Raw genomic sequence first — 21608 nt, forward strand, 5'->3', positions numbered from 1 at the left:
GCTAGAATTCATGCTTTTAATGTGCACCTGTATCAGGGCAGGGCTTGGTGTACTGAATGAGTAACAGAAGAAACATCACCCGTTCTGAAATCTAGACAATGTAAAACACTGCCAAAATGAAGGAGTAGGACTTCTAGTGCAGTGGAATTTACTGCTGTTTAGAGAGTGAAGCTGTGTGGAGCTTGGCTTGCTTGCCACTGTCATTGAATGCAGACAAGAGCAGAATAGAACTGCATTTATCACCAGTACTGGTATCATTAGAACTCTCTCCATGTAGAAATTCCATACTTGCAGCGTAGCCAGGATAAGCACTAACAAAAGGCACTCTGTGCCCATGAGCAAACAGGATCAAATCTTGGCAGGGGTAGGAGGAACTGCACTCATCGCACTTTGTCATCATCTAGTGAGTCTTTTTCGCACTGCCGCTACAAAGCCACTGCAATGCAATACTAAAACAGCTCTCACTGATAACGCTGCAATTTCGCAGACACCTGTCTCCAGCTCCTAGAAAGACAATAAAAGTCTCTCTCTGCCTATACATCCTCTCCCCAACAGTATTGCTCAATTATGCTCTGTCTGGGAATTCCAGTCACACATTGCTAATGACATAGAAAAGATTGATTCTGATGTATAGGACACACCCTTCTATCTGGTCCACTTAGAAGCAACAATGAATCAAATCTACTGAAAGTGAAGTCCATATAGGAATAGAGTGGAATTAAGATGCATGAAAGTGTTATCAAATTTTTAGGAGTAGAAATTAGTGGGTCTTAATTTATCTTCTGCCAAATGGAGACTCCCATACCTCTAATGGGGGTAATAGAGGTTGGAAAGGTGACCTAATAGTTGAACATTTATTTGGTCCTGTCAGCAGCTTGAGTCCAAGCAGTTTATAAAAGTTAAGTAATAATTCACCCCCATAGGTCAGAGATTTGCTGTCAACAATTTGGTGTAGGAGAAGAAAAAAGTCTTACCTTACAAAATCACATACAAAACTAATACACAAGACATAAGTACCATAATTATATTAATAAGCTAATACAGTACTTACAATGGAGGTAGTTCTTAGAGCTGAACACCTTACTTCCAACCTTCTCCACCAGATTCCTAACACCACCCACCCTAATACACTCAGAAGTGAACATGAATCTTTATAAGGGCAGATGAGAAAAAAACTTCTATAGTCTAGCCTCTGAACTGTTGCCAAAATGAGGCCACCTTTGGTTCCCAAAAGAAATAAATCCAAATAAATCTGGCTGTGCAACCTGCATAATTACACTGATATATTCTGGGCAATTACTAGCCTGAATGGAAGCAGACCTCAATATACACTGTACCTGCAAAACCCGGGCAACATTATTCATTCTATATATACTGTATATAAAGGAAAGGTTGGCATTAAAATGCAAACATAGGCTTATAAGTAAATATGTTTTATATTTAAGTATATATTATTATTTAAGTTATTTAAGTCCAAAGGATTGTATTTCAGTCCAATTAATTTGACTACTTGTACATTTATTGAGCTTGCTTGTATGGCTTTAATGAATTACATTTATGTAATTGATAAATTCTTTGCTTTTTGACTGACATCTTGTTCCTGATTGACTGTGATACACTCAGGTGACTACTTGCATGAGCAGTAAATCACCTCATTAGTGAGACAACTGATTGAGCACAGTTAATGAGGTGATTTAACCTGTTGAATGTCAAGAATGTCTGTCCAGGAGTGTCTAGCTGCTACAGAACTCATTGATGCAAACCTGACTACATGCCACGGCATTGATTAGGTCTAGGGATCTAAGCACAGAACTTCTCATGATTTAGCACCAGTCTGGAGCAGTTCTTCCTCTAATGACATTCCAAGTCAATTATGAGTCTCCAAGAACAATGGAATGTCCAGTTTTGGTCACCATATTACAAAAAAAGGATGGCGACGCTGTAGAAAAAGTCAATATACAGTATGTTTAATTCCCCATCTTAAAGCAATGTTTTTTCATACAGGTGAAAGGAACTAATTCTCTTTTGCTGTAAACAGTACAGACCATGAGTAATCTTTCAAATATTTAAAAATTTGAGTTGCTGACAAAATCAAACTTAAGTGCAATTTTAGGACAAATGGTAAAATACGGGCCCAAGGACACAAGCAGAAATTAAGTGGCAGTGCATTTAGCACTGAAGTCTGGAAGTATTTCTTAATACAAAGGTTTGCAGAGGTCTGGAATAAATTACCCAACTATATTGTTGAAACCAATTCTTTGGGATCCTGCACAGAATAGCTGGAGAGATCCTCAAACCAGCTACCAGTAATCCAATGAGAAGGACTGGCCAATAGGCTTCACTCATTTGTAAATTTGCTCCTTGTGGTCTTAGGAGTTACATACTGTAGTGTAGGCAGATGCTAAATGCTTTTGTTGGTGTTTGGGTATGGCTCCTACAATGATATAATGAATTCTGAAAAACTTCAAAGTGCTTTTATGAAAATAAAATGGGAAAAAAAACTGGTTCTTAAAACACAAAAAGGCCTCATAGCTTTATTAGTTGGGCTGACAGATAATTTATAAGAGCTAAACTTGAAAAAAGAGCTTTCTACTTCCACTCCAATTCATCATAACATAACGCTAAGTGAACATTTGTTTCTGACAGAATCATTTATGGATTCAGTGATTCCACAATCATTATGCATTTTCAGCTTTTCTCCAATGGAATGTTAATTAAATTAGCCCAAGTTCTTATGCTTGGAACAAATGATAACATTCTATTTATCGGGCCTCATTGAGTTTAGGAAAGTGCTGCTGACAGTCTACATTATGGCATGGATTTGGCAAGTTAAACACCTCCATTATCTTTTTTTTCCATACACAGCTTCTTTGGATTGCAAACATTAAATGGACAGAACAACACTACTGTGCAAAAGCACCTGAGTCCAGTCTGCAGATTTATCAATATGCTGTATATTTATGTCACATTTTCATATTCTACGTCAGCTGTATCATTGTGTATCTGAAAGCGGCCCACTTCATGTTTTGTTCTTACTGATTGTATTGACACAAAAAGTGTTTGAGTAGTTTTTGCTAAATGAGCGTGACATGAATTAACCTAAGCGTGTTTTACAGATGGCTGAATTAATTTGCCAGTGTCAGTGGACTCTGGGAATACATGTGTCGAGTGTTCTGTTCAGCTGTAGCTTGTACGTTACAAAAATAGCAAAGATATGTGAAAAGTGGTCCAGAGAAATTAAAATCCAGGGAAGAAGGGAAGACATGAAACAATCTCTTTAGTCTTGCTAGAACTAACTTGTATAGTAGAATGGGAAGATATGAATGGAGAATTTTAAAAACTGATTTTAACCTACAGGGATTAATAACTTGGTATAAAGCTCACATATAATGAATGGTAAATGAACATCAAATGAGTTATACATGAATATCTGGGCACAACCTCTGAGTTCTGAAGTGCAGTCTTTTCTATTGTAATAATAATAATTGCTTACACTTATATAGCGCTTTTCTAGACACTCCACTCAAAGTGCCTTACAGGTAATGGGGACTCCCCTCCACCACCACCAATGTGCAGCCCCACCTGGATGATGTGATGGCAGCCGTAGTGCACCAGAACATTCACCACACATCAGCTATCAGTGGGGAGGAAAGCAGAGTAATGAAGCCAATTCATAGATGGGGATCTTATTACCATGATTGGTAAGGGCCAATGGGAAATTTGGCCAGGATGCCAGGGTTACACCCCTACTCTTTTCGAGAAACACCCTAGGATTTTTTATGACCACAGAGTCAGGACCTCGGTTTTACGTCTCATCCGAAGGACGGTGTCCCCGTCACTATACTGGGGCATTAAGACTCACATGGACCGCAGGGTGAGCACCCCCTGCTGGCCCCACTAACACCTCTTCCAGCAGCAACCTTTGTTTTTCCCATCCAGGTACTGACCAGGTTCACACCTGCTGAGCTTCAGTGGGTTGCCAGTTGTGAGTTGCAGAGTGATATGGCTGCTGGCCAATTGCAATTGATATTACGATTGTTCAGTCACTTAAATAACTACAATGACATGGAAAAAATGTTTTCTTTACATATTAATATTTCGTACATTAACAGTTTTCAGTCTGTCTTGCCTTGTTTTAGTTCATGTTGTTTTTGATACAGTTGCGTGGAGATCCTCTCTGCCATTCATCACTTTACAGTAAAATTATTGAAAGAAAAATGCTTTGGATATTGCGTTCCTTGTGACTGTAACTACAGTTAATCTGATTCACATCTTGGACAATGATAAACCAAGGCGCTAGTTCTTCCAGACAGAATATTAGGTATAATAATGTTAATACAACACAGTGCAACCATGTGACTATTAACATTTAAGAAAGCATATGGCCACATACTATGTAGTGGCAGTTATAAAAGTCATTTGCAGTTTAGATTGACCCTAAATCCTGGACGCATGATGTGCAGTATCTGCTGATTGTCCAGGTCTCTTCAAAGCAACAGCCCCTGAAAAACTAGGAGAAGCGGTTAAAATAGTCCCATTAAATTAAAACTGAGTTTGTTAAGACCTGAGATGGAATGAAAACTTGCAGGAACACAGGCATTTCAAGATCAGGACTGGACACTCCTGGTAGCTTTTACTTTCAGCTTTGCAATAGCCAATATTAAGACAGCTTCTACTCCACAGCCTGAGGCATCCTAGTATATTCTTCCTCATACTGAAGATTGTTTTTTACAGTACACCAAGTGCACACTGACTATCATTTTTTTTACAACAACTGCACATTTGTCTCCGTGTTCCAGCCAGATGCACCACAACTTGTTCCGGGATTTTTCTTACAGGTGCTCCCATACAGACAAACTACTCATTGGACGACCTCAAATTAGATTTGACCAAATATTACTCGTGGGGGTTTTAACCTGGTTAAATATTATTCACATTAACACAGCAATGCTGACCAACAGCTACACTAAATTCCTCATGTAAACATTTTGCATTCAACACAAATCCCAGTAAAATATAAAATCTCTCATTATTTGTGCATTTATTTTAGTGTTCTACTGAAGAATTCTAATATTTTGGCCAAACTTAATATACAGTACAGTAGGAATAAAATAAAAGGAACTGATATAGCATTATTGGCCAAATGTAATATAGGAATGAATCCAAAGAATTAAATCGTATAATCACAGTTTTTTAAAAGAAACCAAAAGAAAGACTAGCATTATTTAGCAAAAAAATGTTTAATCTCTCCTTGATGCGTGTTTATTTACAAGTAGTAAATCTGCAAAATAGGAAATAGCAGAATATTTACACAATGAGCGTTAAACAGCCAACTTGTCACAGTTGTTTCAAGTCTGAAACAATCTTAAAAAGTTCTCAGTATTCTAGTATTAAAATTCCTTTGATTTTTTTTATCCCATTTTAAAAAGGACTGTTGATTTTAATTTGCCACTTTTTTTTTAAAAAAAAGAAAGGACACACACTGTTAAACTGCTTTGGAAAACATTTGGTGATATGGAGTGATGTGGAAACAAATCTCTGGGTAAAAGAACAGTTTGAAAACTGTTTCTAGTATAGCAGGCAGATTAATGAGCCTCATGGGGCTGGCCAAACAGCATTTTGTTTTTTCTCTGAAGGTACGGTAGGAGAGAAATGCACTAGTGTGAGGTAAAAACAACCTAAAGATGTTTTGTAGCTGACAAGGCACTCTGTGCAAAACGAATGCTCAGTGTGTGAATCCACAAGTCAATCTAACAGCATCTTCCTTTCCTTTCAGATACTCTACCAGAGCAAGCATCACAAACCAGCTTTGTTCCTTTATGGATGTAAAATAATATTTGTAGTACCATTGAATGAAATGGATTGTATAGTTAAGTCTCTTGATTTTGTACAAGAAGTGGCAAAGTAAAGAAAAAACTAAACAACAAACAAAACATCAGGCCTACTGCCTGAACAGTTGCATTTGTAAAAGGAACTCAATCTACAATCTAGAGCAGACATGCAAAAATCAATAGGCCCCACCTCCCTTCCCCCAAACCCCCTACTACCTCTCCCCAGCCCCTGAAAACAAACCAGGAAAAACTTTTTTAAAAAAAATCCTGAGACTTTGAACATTTCAATGTAACCAGCGGATTTACAATCTTCAACGACTATCCTGCATAGTGATAGGCTGCTACATATTGAAGTAAACCCAGAAACACTTCTTCTAAAGTACAACCAATCGTATGCTCATATGAATTAATCAGAATCACTGTAGTAAGCATACAACATTTATAGAAGAGAATTAGATAAAGAAAGCCACAGTGCAAAGATGATCATATTTAACAAAGAAAAATCAAATGTTATCATCGCTGCTGAAACGAGTTGTTATATTTATCTTTTTTTAGTGCTATAAAAACATTGTATGCTTCCTATAGTAGATTTAATACACTTTAAGAACTGGACTTTTCCTGCTACTGAGCTTTGTCAGCTGCATTTAGCAGGCAGATAAGGGTGGAAAGGTATGGAAAAGGTGTATCTCATACTTATCTCAAAAACAAACAACGAAACACTAGGCCGCTTTCATCTAGGAAACAAAATCAGGTTCTGAAGCCATTGTAAATGTGGAGCAAGTTCTAAGAGGATGTCTAGGGTTCAGGCAAGTGAAACCTTATGGAGTGTTGAAGTACATAATACTGCATGGATGATATACACATCATCTTTCTTCCAATTAACAGAAGAAAAAAAGTCTTCAAAGACAAATAAGATGATCCCATCTTTATGTTTAGATATATAAAGATGGCTATAAAGGCTAACTAAATCTGAAAATATCGATGCTCTAAATGTGATACCTGTACACCCTCCCCAAATACCATACCCTAACCACTGTGGGCAGTAACAACTATGATTCCCAGACCACCTGACTCTAGAGATGGTCCGCTATCAAGATCAACCCAATGTGAAAGAACAACTTATCTTCTTCTTAACTGTGACCACTGAAAACAGTGGGTTGGTGCCTCAGGTGTGTGTTCTCTTCTTAATGTGCAGAAGTCTATCACCAGCAGATACTGTATATGGCACACATTCAGCAGCTCCCAAAAAGAATGATGCTTAGCACTTTTAAAAGTAACCCTGTTGAAGTTGCAGTCAAGAGACAGATGACTGGTCCAAAAAATTACTATAGAATGCTAACCTGGGGGTGGGGGGTTCATTTATAAAAATGTCCAAAACTGGAATAGCGTTGTCGAAAAACATACAGTTTTGCTCCAACAACACTGTAACATTGAAAATAAAACACATGGAATGGAAACCAGCTCCCCTAATAGTTTTTGAGACAGAAAACCGTGGGCAAACTAAAAAGTCTTGAAAGCATGCGATAAGCAGACAGATATAAGGGTTTTCAAAGTTTACAGTTATTGTTTGTGTAAGTTACTCACGCTGGGTGATTGACCTAAAAATCACAGCATGGCAGGTTTCCAGAGTTTAGCAACCTTTCTCATCACCAGTCTAGGATGGACATCTATAGGTTACACTAGGGTGTCTGCCAGGAAACTGAATGGTTCTCACAATATACACAGAAAGCTGTGACTCTGTCACAATGCTATCAAATTTAAACTTGCACAGCCAAAACCTTCATCTTCCAAAATAAAAAAACAACACTTCACCCTGTAAATAAGCACATATTTAAGCAGCAATTAAAACCTTTTGTCACACAAAGCTGAGCTCTTTGTTATACTTGAGATTTTCATGTCTTCATTTCATTCCATTCTTTGTGAAATGTAGAGATTTAAAAATATAAAGAATTATACCATACATTCCACTAAAGCAAGGTAACCAAGACCTTTTCCATGATCTTTGAGGAACTGGCTACTGTGACAGGTCTGTATTACAGGAAAAAAGGGGAAAATAACAGCTTCACTGTCTGAAAAACAAGCAAAAAAATATATACTTTGACCACTACTGACCACAGCCTAATTTAGGCAAGAAGAAAACAATTTATACATTTCTTACCACAACATCAAACTTTCAAGATCTTCTTTAAAAAGCCTATACACATAACAACAACAGTTTTCCATTTACGTAGGCCATGGGCTAAAGGGATTATTTAGCTTTGGTCTGCTAATGAGCTGATAAATACCAGGCTCTTTTTTCTCCCCTCAAAGCTAACCCTTTCTCAGATCATTCAGCTTGCAATCACAATCTCTTTAATACTTATGACTAACTCTCTGCACCTTGATCTGCATAATAATATTTGGAGAAAGCCTGATCCTTTGGGGTCTTTCCCCTTTGTTGAACATAAGCTAAATGCCTTCGGCAACCTCATTACTCTGTTGTTTTTTTAAAAAGCTGTTAAAGTCTAAATACAGTATTTAATTCTATTGGCAGATCTTAAGACAAGAGAATTTGGGAAGTATGGAGACATCCAAACTTAAATATCCATATTATCCAAAACAGCTATGGCCGTCATTCAAATGATGTTATTCTTGAACACCTCAAAAAGGACTGACATCTGTAGAGTTTTTTGCACCAAATACAGATTCTCTATGCATCACCTTCTCTTCTGTCTGTCTTCAATATACTTCATTTAGGAATTATTGTGCAATTGGAAATGTGCGTTATACGATTTAAAGACAATTTTACAAAAACAATTTTAAAGCAGCATTCAACCTACCAGCATGATTAAAATACTCAGGGCTCAGCCAGCAGGATGAATGCTTTGTATTTTTAAGAGGGTTTTCAGATGTCTTTTCTAAACCATTCTTGATAATGTGTTTCAAGAATGCTAGTGAGTTTAATCTGGAGAGAAATTAAATGCCACAGAACCTGCAGTTCCTTATAGCTCTTTTGAGAAATCACATGTAATGAGGAAAGAGTTGCAAACAAAAATATACAGTACTTCTTATTTTCAAAGTACAAGTTCTACCTTTTTGCTCAAAAAGATAGTCTTAATAGTTTAAATCTTTCTGCTTTCATTTTTTTGCTTCTGACTTTTTCTACTGTAACTTCAGTCACTAGGCATGTTTACATTTAAATAATAGCACATTTTTTAATCTAACAAAATGTGTTTGCACTAAACAACATTCAAATAAAACATGGCACAGGACAAGTTTTTCTTTGTTTTTGTCAGAAATATCAAAGCGCATGGAATTCATTTCATAACAGAACTATTTCAATAATAATTTCCTTTTTCTGTTAAAATGGAAACATTTTCAACTTTTATTTTTTTACTTTAAAAACTCAAATTATATTTTGTATTTTAATTCCTGTAAATTGTGCAAATTTAGCAGTAACACTAGTGGCAGGAGGCCAGAGATAATGGGCAGTCAAGTATATTTAAAAATAAAATAAAACCAACAACAACAACAAAAAAAAGTCCTTGAGGTTTAAGTCCCATTCAGGCTTCATTTTGTGACAGAGAGTGACCAGAAACCATCTCCAAATCCATAAAGGTGCCTTGTCTCAGTTGCATTTTTCTTCTCAGCTCAGTTATTAATTGGGTCCATGAAAAGATAGCATCTTTAGAAAAACAAACAAAAAACACTTTAAATGCTTTTAATTGAGACAGGCTACACATGCCCAGTCCTGCAGGATCCACTGTGCACTGCTTTAGTTCTCTCAGTTATTAAGTTTGTGTTCAGCAAGACTCTTCTCAGGGCCACAGACAGAGTTTTCAGCTGGCGATAGCCATGGTGTCGATGACTTGCTCCAGCTTACTCCTCAGTCTCTGTCTCCTGGCTTGTTCGTCTTTTTCTAAAGCAGACAAGATCTGACAAAGAGAAAAGGGAGATGACGAAGAAAGGTAAGAACAAATCTACATCTAAAACACTCGCACCCTGCAAATACTGTAACAAAGAATACCAATGTAGGGCTTCCATACACTGTTTTAGTGACGTAACAGCATTAGAAAAGCAAGCTTTACTTAAATATAGCACAGAGAGCACTCGATTCTTTACAACGTAAAGAACAAATGTGTGGGGCTTGTCAGAAGTGTAAGAGGAAAAGACGTCTTCTGTAATGTGACAGGAAGAATGCTCTGGGGATCTGACAATGACCGTTTCATGTCCAACTGCTCCATCACTGTCATCTGCAGTCTTAAAGAGCTAATCTCTCAGAGCGATGAGGAGAGCCCCAATTAATGTCCTAATGGCCCACAGAAAATAAGTGCATTATGCCTGGGTGGGGGTAGTGATGTGGAGAAGAGAGTGTGGGGTTATAAAAGCAGATTTTTATAAACCATTTTATTAATTATAAGATTAGAAAGCCCTGGCACTCCATTAGCAGGGAGTAGCAGTGAAGAGACAACTCCACTCCTCTGTCTAGAGGCATTCGATCAATGGTTCTGCCTGCTGCATGCAACAGGACAGCAGCTTGAATCGTAAAAAAATTCATTCTCAGCCCGTCTTCCAAAGCTTGCTCAGAGTCATTAAATAGCAATAATGTACTCAGACGTGAAGCAGAGCTCTCAAATGGGGACCCTTTATTCATTAAAGGGAGTGTGAAATGCTTTAAGACATAATTAATAAAACTTTTAGTGGCTTATGAAATAAAATGAAAATAAAGAGAAGGGAAAGCTATTTAAAAGCTGCAAATTACAAAATCTACAGCTAATCTGCCCCTTGTTTTTAACCAAGCATTCTGGGGTCTTTCTTAAACTCGTGTTTGTGAGCATAAAAGTCTCGCAATGTCTTTCTTCTGATGAAGCATTATTAATAGTATACATTGATACATAAGACTCAAAATTCATTTGGCACCAAGTCTGTATCTTAAACAGCAATACATAACAAAAAAGCAGACAGGGACATGGAAAGCACAAATTGTTTCACTGTAAAAAAAATGTAGGTTTGTGGTAGAATGAGATTAGAACAACTGCTCTGCACTGCACGAACAGGTTAGCTAGTCAAACAACTCCTTGATATCTGCAGGGGCTTCTTGACATCATTCCTATTTAAGCTCTAAATATATTTATCATGTTATTCTTGGCTCAGTTGATCATATATATTATCTTTAGAGTCTAAAATACAAGTTAAATCAAGCTACCAAATTATTTCAAAGCCTTGCTAAAAGGCATAGACATAAAAGAAACAGCAAGTGATGGAATGAAAGATGCAAGACCGTATGATCCCTCCAAGCAATTGTTTTTTAGCTTCCGGTCTACTGCATACTGAAAAAAAAATAGAGATAAGACTCCTGGGTCAATCGGCGCATATGTGTGAGAGAGAGAGACAGCTGGGACCTTAGCTGCCTATCTCTCGTCAAGGATGAAATCTGCTATAACCTCCTGGCCTCTCAACAGGGGCGGCCAGTGGCTTGTGCAGGTCCTGCCTGCTCCAGCCATTACCGAGACCTGATGACCTAGAAGCAAAAGCCTGCTGTGTCAATGCATGCACAAGCAACAAGCGGAACGAGTGTGTTGCTAATAAACTGAGAAAAATCCATTTTTCACTTGGATTGTGAAGGTAGCAAAAAAATCGATTTTAAAGCGCAGACCGAGGGACTCACCCAGGACCAAATTTGGCTTTGTGAAAACAAAATGATTTATCTGACTGATGTTCCACATGCCTATTCTCAAAGCAATAAGTCCAATTTTCAGCATGCAAAATGATCCCCAATCAGAAACATGTGTCTAATGTCTTCAGATGAAAAAAGCAACAAAAAAAAAAAACAAGAATGACTAATTTATAACAATTCATAATGAGCAACATTTTCCATTATAAATTGCAAGGCTCTCTTTTATTTTGGTTGGGGCAGTATAACAAAGAAACTCCCTGAGCTATCACCTCATTGTACGCAATTTGGCTACAGCAAAAAAAAAAAATATTTAGTAGCTAATATGGCAACTATTAAAACAACACTCTGCAATGTGGGAGCAAGGGAGATCTCTGTCTTCTTTATGCATTACTAATGAGCCAGAAAATGGCAGTATTCGTTCAGCAATGAGAAGAAAAGGCGCCCTGCCAATGACATAACAGGCAACATGAGGAAGAAGCACAGTGTGCATCAAGGAGGCAGCGATTACCAAGATATGGCTATCTAAATGGGAATAAATTACAGCTTCCATTCAGAAGCACTGATCCTGTACTATAGAACAGCATAATGGAATAATCATTCCTTTTTTTGAAAATTCTGTGAGTGAGGGTTGTGCTGCATCTCAGTAATTACATATAATGAATGGTACCCAGTAAATGGAGGCAGCTGTGATGCATTAACAAGAACAACTACAGGAGAACAGGGACAGAGAAAAAAAAAGATTCAGTGTAAGACATAACTAGAGATAGCAAAAGAGTGAGAGAGAGGGCTAGCTAGGGAGAGAAAGAAGAGGCTAATGTGGAATTGGACGAAGGATCATTCAAGAGTTCAACTCTGCCTAAAAGCAAAGGAAACACACATCATAAAAAATGATTACACATGCACTCAGTCCAAATGAGAGCCTCTTCTTATCAGCTGACTCTACCAGCTGCCAGGCTTTTAGTCTGTGTCAGGCTGGGATCTAGAACATGTAGTTTCCTGGACCATCTTTCTGCCCGCAGAGGGAAATTATCTCTCAGGATCGCTGTACCTCAGGAGTAATGAAATAAATCCTGTTCCACTGGTCCCTAATTAGGTTTCAAGATGGAGCTAAACTGTAAAGGTCATTTATACGGTAGATGCTGCCCACAAAATACAGCTTATTGTTTCAGTCATGAGCTCCCTTACAGATTGCAATAGGGAACCAAAAAAACATATCCAAAGTAATACTTAAGCAAAGTTGACAAGAACACTCAAAGGTCTTAATGCTTCTAACGGATGCAAATCACTGACTTAATGGCTACACAGTCCTTTGTTATGTGGTTTTCCTACCATTAACCACCATGCAATCTTTGTGACTTACAGTGTTACATCACATCTAATTTAACGAAGGTGACTTATTTAGGTTGGCATGGTGGTATGGTGGCGAGTGCAGCTTTTCAGTGCTGGGGCCCTGGGTTTATCCTGGACCTTGGGGTGTTATCTGCCTGCAGTTTGGATGGTCTTCCCGTGTACTGTATGTGAAGTTTTTTCCCAGATGCTCTGGTTTCCTGCCATAGTCCAAAGACATACTGGTAGGTTAACTGGTTTCTGGGAAAATTAACCCTGGTGTGAGTGTGTGTGTGTGTTTGTGTGCGCCCTGTAATGGACTGCCATCCTGTCCGGGGTGTACAGTATCTAGCCTTGTGCTCACTCCTTGCCAGTATAGGCTCTGGCTCCCCCAAACACTGCATTGGATAGAGGTTAGAAGATGAATGGATTATGGTTTATTTAATATCTAACTTATCTTGCCATTTCTTATTCCACTCCTTTCAATACAACACTCTTTTTAAAAGTTTCTGAAAAATACCTCATTACCACATGTTGCATTGGGTCACATCCCTGCAAACGTTCTTTTCATTAGTCCCTTGAATTCACAAACTTGCTTTAAAGATGATTTGTCATTTCCTATACAGTGGTGTTTTCTCAAAGGTGTGCGATATCACTAAAATGTCCAGATTCAATCCTTTTTTTCCCCCAGCCTATTGCTGCTGTATCCCAAGCCACTAGAGCTGTTGTTGAGTTCTGTTACAACCTTGCTGTACTGAATATTTGTGACATCTGAAAAATGTCACACTGACCATGAGATTAAAAACGTATTAGGACACAAAACAGCGAAAAGCAAATTTGTATAATATGTATCTGTATAACACTTGCACAGTTGTTGCAACATGTGTGGATAAATAACATGATTGTTCAGAGCCCAACTACTTGGGCTTTAGAAAGTGTGTCAAGAGAACTTTTGGCTGGAATACATAGAAAAAACATGGCCACTTGCACCAAAGTGTCAGACATAATCAAAAAGCAAATAAGGAAAAAGAACTAAGCCAAAGAATGGATGAATTATTTTTGGCTTGTCAGGGGCAGGGGATTTCTTAAACCTTTTACAGGCAAGGAAACTGGGCAAAGCAGATGGAATGCTGGAAATGAAAGCGATCTTGCAGTGGAGCTGGGAACGCAGGCCACACTTTACAGAACCAACTCACTTCGTCTTTGTACTTGACAATGTAGGAGTAGATCTCATGCAGCGCGCTCATGCTATTGAACTGGCTCAGATGTAGCCGTGATTGTTCAGCCAGGTACGCGCTCATATCCTGGTCACTGATTGCTGGCATTCTAGAGATATCCGAGTAGTACCTGTAAAGAGATCGAGAGGGAAGAGGGAAAGAGGGCTTGTATCAGAAACAGCAAGAGACCACATTTTCATTAAGGTACCATTGTTTGGATTTAAACAGTCCCCCTATACCTTTCTTTACAAGACCACAGGGAGTTAACATTTTTACTACCACTTCTACTGTAGAGATGTTTGAAAAAGAATGATTAATTATTATAATTGATATATCAGTGATAAATGACATAAATAAATTATATTATTTATAATTATTTTATATTATTTATATTATATTATTTAGGACATATAACTCATATTATCCTTGCAATACGAATAGATTCATTTGTTCCAACAAATACTGCATTTGTATGTCCTGACTTATTAGCAAATGCAAAGGTGAAGTAGCCTAATATTTGTCTGTTGGCAGCACTTTTGCAGCTCTGAGTCATTCAATAATCAACAGCATGCGAATTCTCACTAGAGATGACATATATCAGACCTTCCCTCCCTGCTTGGCTTGTTTTCTGCAGACAGACAAAGAATGGCAATCCCAATTACTAACCCCCTCCATGCTGCAGAGCAGATTTCACCCAAAAGCACACAAAACAGACATCCGCCCCTCTCACCTCAGAAGAGAAAAGGCAATTTCTACTGAGTTCCCAATTTCAATTATGGTCATTTACAGTTTACCTCAATCTAATAATCAAAAAACAATTTTTCTGATGAAAGAACTCAGATTATCATTTATGGAAACTGATTAAGCAAGTCTAGGTTTGATATAGGGGAAGTATATCTGGATGAGTCATTTTTACAGAGGAACTGACCAAATGGGAAATATTATTGAATGGCACATTCCTTTAAACATTGGGGAAGCAGACTTTATTACATCTTTGTCAGGTGCTGGTATTGTGGTAACAGCTTTCTGTGACATTGCAATGATAAGACTTAAAGCAGGAATAGATTATTGACCCGTCTTAAAGAGCAAATGGCAGGGTCATATCATATATCATACAGTGTAAAACATATTACATATATTGCTGTAATTGTTTAAGTTACATGGCAGCAATTCTAAATTTATCTCATCCTGATGTTCATACTGTACATTTTAAGTCTGAAACCAGTTCTTGTTAATATGACACAAATGAGGCAGCAGCAGCTCAATGTGTACATCTTCAAGGTCACTTAAAATGATGTTAGTTCAACATCACGCACAGTTGCAAATGAGCACCTTTCTCCAAACTGTGCATTAGTAGCAGCCGGCACCCTGGATAGTGGTGTACATAACTAAAAGCCTTTCTGTCCCAGGAGCACATGATGTGAGATAGACAGGGGATTCAAGAACACCAAAACTCATGAGATTCAAAACTCAGCTCCGTGCATGCTGACATTGAATTGTGGGCATCAATCACTCAAACTGTTGCACCCAATTGACACAGAGAACTTTACACAAATTTATTTTTATTGTACATTTATACGAATGAAACATTTGTCACTTGCCGGATGTATGTTTTAATTTAATAAAAACCCTGCTGTAACATCAAGCAGTAGAGTAGAGTCGCACCTGCTTTTCTCAGTTGAAACTGAGTCAGGCATCCCCTCTCTGCCAAACCTGATGCATGAAAGATGCACAAAATGCTGCACTGGGCTTTCAGATGGTGTGCACCATAAAAAAACTCTCCGCGTAATGAAGATTGATGGACTGACTGAGAAATGCAGCAAAAGGCATACATACCTTTCCACCCAATTTTTGTAGTTTGGAATGTCTTTTGCATACAGCAGCTTGTTGGAAGGAGAGTCCTTGCCTAATTTGTGCTCTGATGTGGAACAGGAGTCCATGAATGTTTGAGCCACCACAGAGAGGCAGGCATCTGTAATACTGTTCTTGTGGATATCAAAGACAAACTGGGGATTCTTTATTACGTTTACCCAGAAACGCAGAGGTAGGCTGGAAGGACAAAACAGGCAAAACAAATAGATATGAAAAATATCCAAAACAATATTTATCTTCAACTCTGTCCGACTTAAAACACAATCAGAGACATCAAAACAAATTTTGATTTCCGAGTCAATTTTTAAGCAACAGTAAAAGCGTAACATACTTCAGTGCAGCACTCAGTACTCCCCCGTTTGTGTGGTGTAGACTGAGGCCTTATCTTCTGAATCTTGTTTGTCAATCTAAGGTGCTGTGGCCACAGTCAATGCTACTAAATTTACAGATTCCTGCATTCTCCCACTTCCAGTACTTCTTCATTTCAGAATGCTGGTGACAAAGGAAACTAAACCCTTCCAATGACTACAATGACCAATGCGTGCTGCTAATCTTTCACCTGTGGTATATTCTGCAGGAGAAGATACAGTAATTTAACTTGGGGGATAGGGGTTAAAAAAGCCTATTGTGATGCACATTAGCCCCAGTGGGAGAAAGTGCCAATGGAAATGTTGAAGCCAAATGCTTACCAGTTACTCTTCCAGGTGTGCCTCACATCTGAATCGCTGATCTGATGCTTGTCGGCCTGCTCGTCCAAGAAGTCGAACATATACTTGATAGCAAGGGGAAGGGCACTGCCACGGTGGGCAGTGCTGAATATCGTCTCAAAGAGATCATCAACGAATTTCTGTAATGTACCCTGAAACAACATGCCCAAGACAAGCAGAGTTAGGAGAACAGATGGACTAAAGAAAGTCAAGTTGATAATGTGTTTACATAACTTACTCATAAAGAGGTTCATAGCTGAAAACAACTCAAAAGCTCAAATGAGCACATTTAGTCTCATAATGTGCTTAAGAAAGCAAATCAACAATTCAGCTAAAATGCAGGTAAGTTAGACTACAATTCCAGGACTTGGAAGTGCCCCCTTAGAAAAAAAATAAAATGGTGATCCTGCAGAAAAAAGGTGGTCTTGAACACAATGGATTAATTGGCAGTATTACATCACAACAATAACGACCCAGAAAATCCACACTTGCACTTTGTTGTCCCAACAGCAGAAAAAGTAAGAGCAAGCAGAATACCTAGGTGCTTAGCTTTTGCAAATTATCTAGCCGAGCTCAGAGGCCAATAATGCAAATTACCCATTCCAGAGTAATAAACGACCCAGAGCACATTACCAACCTACTGACTTAATACCATTCCCTTGCCAGACATAAAAGAACAATAGATTTTTATCGATGAGCATATTATATCAGCACTTCATAAAAGGTTGTTACAAACAATGGTGTTTAATTTGTGTCACAGGGCATTGATTTGGGCTTACTCCCAGGGTCAGACTTAGCTTAAAAGTAAGAAAATAGCTTAAAATCACAACATCAGTCAGTGCAAGGAGAAAGTACAGACATAGATCTATGGATGGGGGTGGTGTAGGGAGTATTCCTGAGTGACCTGAATTTTATTTCTGCTTTGTCAACAAATCTACTTCACGTTGAAAAAAACATAACATTACTCATACAATATTCTCTCAAAAAGGTATATTAATTTCTAAATTGCTTATTCAGATTAATGCAGAGGGACAGTCTGGTTGACTTGGAGCCAAACAGGCAGTTTCTGGCTTGTATTCAGGTCCCACTGGCCTGCTGGCACACAGTCTTCAAAAAACACACAATTTAGAATACATTACCTGTCTTCTCTTTTTTTTACCTTGCAAAAAAGAAATTGACTGCCCAAGAGTCCCCTAACACCATCTAATTTCAATTTCTTTTTTTTTTGTACAATTAGGACCAAAACAATCAACCGCAAGCAATCAAGTGTGATGTTCCTTATTTTCTCAGGAAGAATTGGATAAAGATATTCTGCAAATGTAACAGATGTAGCTCTTAAAGGCACCATACCAGCTGCAGTGATAATACTACAACTAGGCAACTAGTGAAAAGATTACATTTAAATAAACTACTTATAATAATCTAGTCATTAAAAAAAGTGGTGCAAGAAAGTTCTCAGGTCAAACTCTGTTTCTGCCAGCTTGACAAAATTAACAAGGCTCCTTGTGCTCTGTGCTTCAGACAATAAAACAAAAGAGGTTTTTTTTTCCATAAGTGACAGAAGCAGCAGATAATTCATGGTCCGCCTCTAGTCTCTGTGAATCACTTCAGAGAAAACCACCTACCACGTAACCACATTCTCTTCTGCTTCATTATTATTTTCTTTAAACAAACATCCAAATCTCATTCTGGAAAATCTTCATCCATTCAATGAAAAACAACTGGCAGCTTTTTCTAAACAACAAATTTGGAAGTGTGCTTTTTTTTTTTTTTTACAAATTAAGAGCTCTAATGGATGAAGCTGAAGTCAAGATGCTAAGATGCCAACAGTTTCTTTGGGTGAAGCAGGTCATTCAACAAAGCCCCAATTCCCTTACCTTAGTGGCTAGCAGCCGTGTCAAGTAAATCTCGGAGACCATCTTGCTGCCACGGTCCCCCTCGCGCTGGTCTGAGTGGTCATGGTTTTTCACCAAGTGCCAGAGCTTGGTGCCGCTCTCCAGATCAGGGGTGATCATGGGCGTACGTGACCGCAGACTGTCTGGGCTGCTGGCTGTGCGAAGCATGCTTTCTGCGACCCAGAAAGAAAAAAATAAATAAATTCTGCCCAAATTCAAAGGCAACTATTTCTTCATGAATCGAAAAGGCCTTTGTACAATTAGAGTGTAGAGTAGTTAGGTATTAACCTCATGAATTTAAACACAGGACGTTCAAAGCTTTTCTGTAGCCTTTTTCTTTTCTGTGACAGCAGTATCATACTACTGTTTAAAATATATACATACTGTACAGAGTAAATACATTATGTTCTAACAAAGACCTCAAGTCCATTGAGGTTAACTAGAAAAAGCCACTGGCCCATTGTTTTTAACCTAAAGCAGAAGGCACACAGTGGATCCACTGGAAGACCACAGAAAATGGGACAATTTAGAAAAGCCAATGAAATCTAGACAGCTTGTATGTGCAATGAAACCAGGGCACACAGAAAAAACCCATGAACACAGAGCACACAAACTACAAACAAACGTCTTGAGTGCGGACTCTAGGGCTTTAAGGTGATAGCACAAAAGCTTCATTTTAAGTGATAGTTCCAAAGTAATCCTGCACTAATGAGTCACAAACTACATTTGTTAATTATTAAAGACACAAATGTCCATTGTGTCTAGTTTCAATAAATACAACCTGAAGATCATAGCACTTTCCCCTTTTCTCTCACAGCAGATCAAAAACATCTTGTATTACACTACCCAGTACTACAAACATGCCAATATATTGTAAGAGCTGTTTAAAAAAACAGCTTCAATCTCTCCTGTCTGGTTATTGAGAATGATGAACTGCAGAGAATCGGCTTCAGTTGTTCATTAGATAACACTGTGAGTTCTAAATCCAAAGCTAATCTTCACACACAATACAATGCCCCTACAGTTTTATTACACATTTGAAAATCAATTGCAATCTCATCCTCACCTGCACAGTTCAGCATGCAAAGGTAGAGGGCTCACTGCAGAAAAATCATTAGCAACAAATGGCCTTATATGAGACGTAATACCCAGTGAACACAGTTAAACTAAGCTGTTTTCTTTGACAATGCAGAGATACAGTAGAGGTACATGGCATCTTGCTGCCTGGTGTTGGCAAATTGTATACTGCCATCATTTCTACATTTTCATCAAATGGAAATTGGGCATCTGCCTCTGTTTCTTCTAGAACACCATAAATAATTCTATGCCATTGATGTCCAAGTATTCATGAAGTTAAATTAAATTGATCTACCTTTTTACAGAAGAATTGTTACCATAAAGCTACCATTCATTTAAGTCATGTGGTAGTATCACTGTTGCTATAGCTACCTCAATTTGATCACAAAAAAAATCTGACACCTGAAATTTGCAAAAAAGGAACAGGGCTTTGTCAGTTGTAAAAACAGCATGTGTCTCCCGGTTAGACAGCGATTTTTATGCTGTGGCAAAATTAGGTGCTGAATTTAATGCCTGTCATTGTGTGACATAATCGGAACGGCTTTAAAATTGTGGGAAGAGCAGGAGTGTCAGGCTCTGGTTTAATGAAATATTTTTCCCAACAAAGAACTTCTCAGCAAAATAATTTAAATAAAAGAAATCCTAGATATGACAAGCTTGAAAATCACCTGAGCTCCTGGGATCATCCTTGCCTGCATCAATGACTAAAAGACAGCTCTTCACGTACATTTCACAGAATCTTTGTAAACAATGTTTAGGATTTTTTACTGAATTTGTGAAAAGTTTTTGGAACAACTTCTCCATGCAATACATCAGACATAAAAAGACCTAATATTTAAAAAAAACTCCCAAATCTTACCGTATCTACTGAGAGATTTGGTGAAAGTGGAAGAGTTAGAGATGTTGTATGCTGAATTCTGCTTCGGTACTAGAGCAATCACTGACCCATCCGTTACCTAGAAACGAAGAGGGCATGGATGAAGAAAATCAACATTAGATAAGGATAACAAATATTCCCCAAAACACTCCTCTGCTATAACGTATATCTCCTCATGTAAAATTTAAGTATTAAATACTGATTAATACAACCAAGTTGGTTATTATTTCTTTTGTCAGTTTTGCATTACATTGTTTAAGTTTCTATAAATATGCTAATGTGTTTTTATAAAACTACAAGTAGGTGTTTCACCAATATATGATGTCAGCAAAACATTTGCAGCAAATATTGTTTTGTATATTATATAACTGCACAGTTTTAGTAGAAATTCCAAATTCCTCCCTCTTTCACGACATCCGTGAACAAATGGGAACATTGAATATTCTTATTCACTGCAACTGAAATGGAACCCAGTTAGAAATCTAAAATAGCTCAGGAAGTATTTTTTAAATAAAACTCTATAATGGAATATAATGGAATTTCTGGGCCTGGAGCAACTCTGAAGTGTGCCTCTGCCATAATTTGAGCTGTTGTGCTGAATTGGTCTTGCCTGGTAGTGTGCAAGAGTGTTGAGTCGTTTCCAGTCGTTGTCGATCTTGGTTGTCACGTCCTCATCCTGAAGGATGATCCGTGCCATCCTGCCCTGCCGCCATTCTGCCCATGGAAGAAAGAAATTTAAATCAACTACCCACACTAGGGCTTATGAACGTTTAATTTTAAGCTCATTTTCATGTATTGTAGCTTTCGCCAGTTTGGCACCACATTCCCTTCAAGTTTCAAATTTAAAGGATTTATATACGCTGTATATTGCACTTGTGAGTCTCAGATGTCAGTACAATATTTAGTTTCTGCTGTTTTGCTTTACTTTTGCTGTTTTTTTCTGTTTGTTAAACAAAAGGGAAATTGAGACTCATCACTTGACTTACAAACTGAGAGAAAACTATGGTATTTTCCATGACAGAGTTTTAGTTTATTAAACTTTTTAAACTGTTGAGTTGAGTCTGCAGTTGTGGTTCTGCTGTCTGTATCTGAAATTTAGATTTTACCAAACACAATTTAGCATCTCTTCTTCAGTACATTGAAGGTGAAT

The 21608-nt window shown here is 37.9% G+C and overlaps 1 protein-coding gene across 2 annotated transcripts in view; it reads right to left on the reverse strand.

The window, feature by feature from the left end:
• Positions 1 to 5221: 5221 nt before the first annotated feature.
• plxna1a (plexin A1a) overlaps positions 5222 to 21608 on the reverse strand; it is a 278914-nt gene continuing 262527 nt past the window's right edge. For both annotated transcript variants that reach the window (XM_088636764.1, XM_088636765.1), the window contains exons 26-32: positions 21069 to 21172; positions 20441 to 20537; positions 18487 to 18677; positions 16592 to 16761; positions 15867 to 16079; positions 14010 to 14160; positions 5222 to 9745 (exon numbers count right to left, since the gene is read on the reverse strand). In XM_088636764.1, the coding sequence (XP_088492890.1) occupies positions 9650 to 9745; positions 14010 to 14160; positions 15867 to 16079; positions 16592 to 16761; positions 18487 to 18677; positions 20441 to 20537; positions 21069 to 21172 (1022 nt within the window). In that variant the 3' untranslated portion in view covers positions 5222 to 9649. The remainder of the gene's footprint in view (positions 9746 to 14009; positions 14161 to 15866; positions 16080 to 16591; positions 16762 to 18486; positions 18678 to 20440; positions 20538 to 21068; positions 21173 to 21608) is intronic.

Source organism: Lepisosteus platostomus, chromosome 6 (genome assembly GCF_059453375.1).
Source record: "Lepisosteus platostomus isolate fLepPlt1 chromosome 6, fLepPlt1.hap1, whole genome shotgun sequence".
Lineage (NCBI taxonomy): Eukaryota > Metazoa > Chordata > Actinopteri > Semionotiformes > Lepisosteidae > Lepisosteus > Lepisosteus platostomus.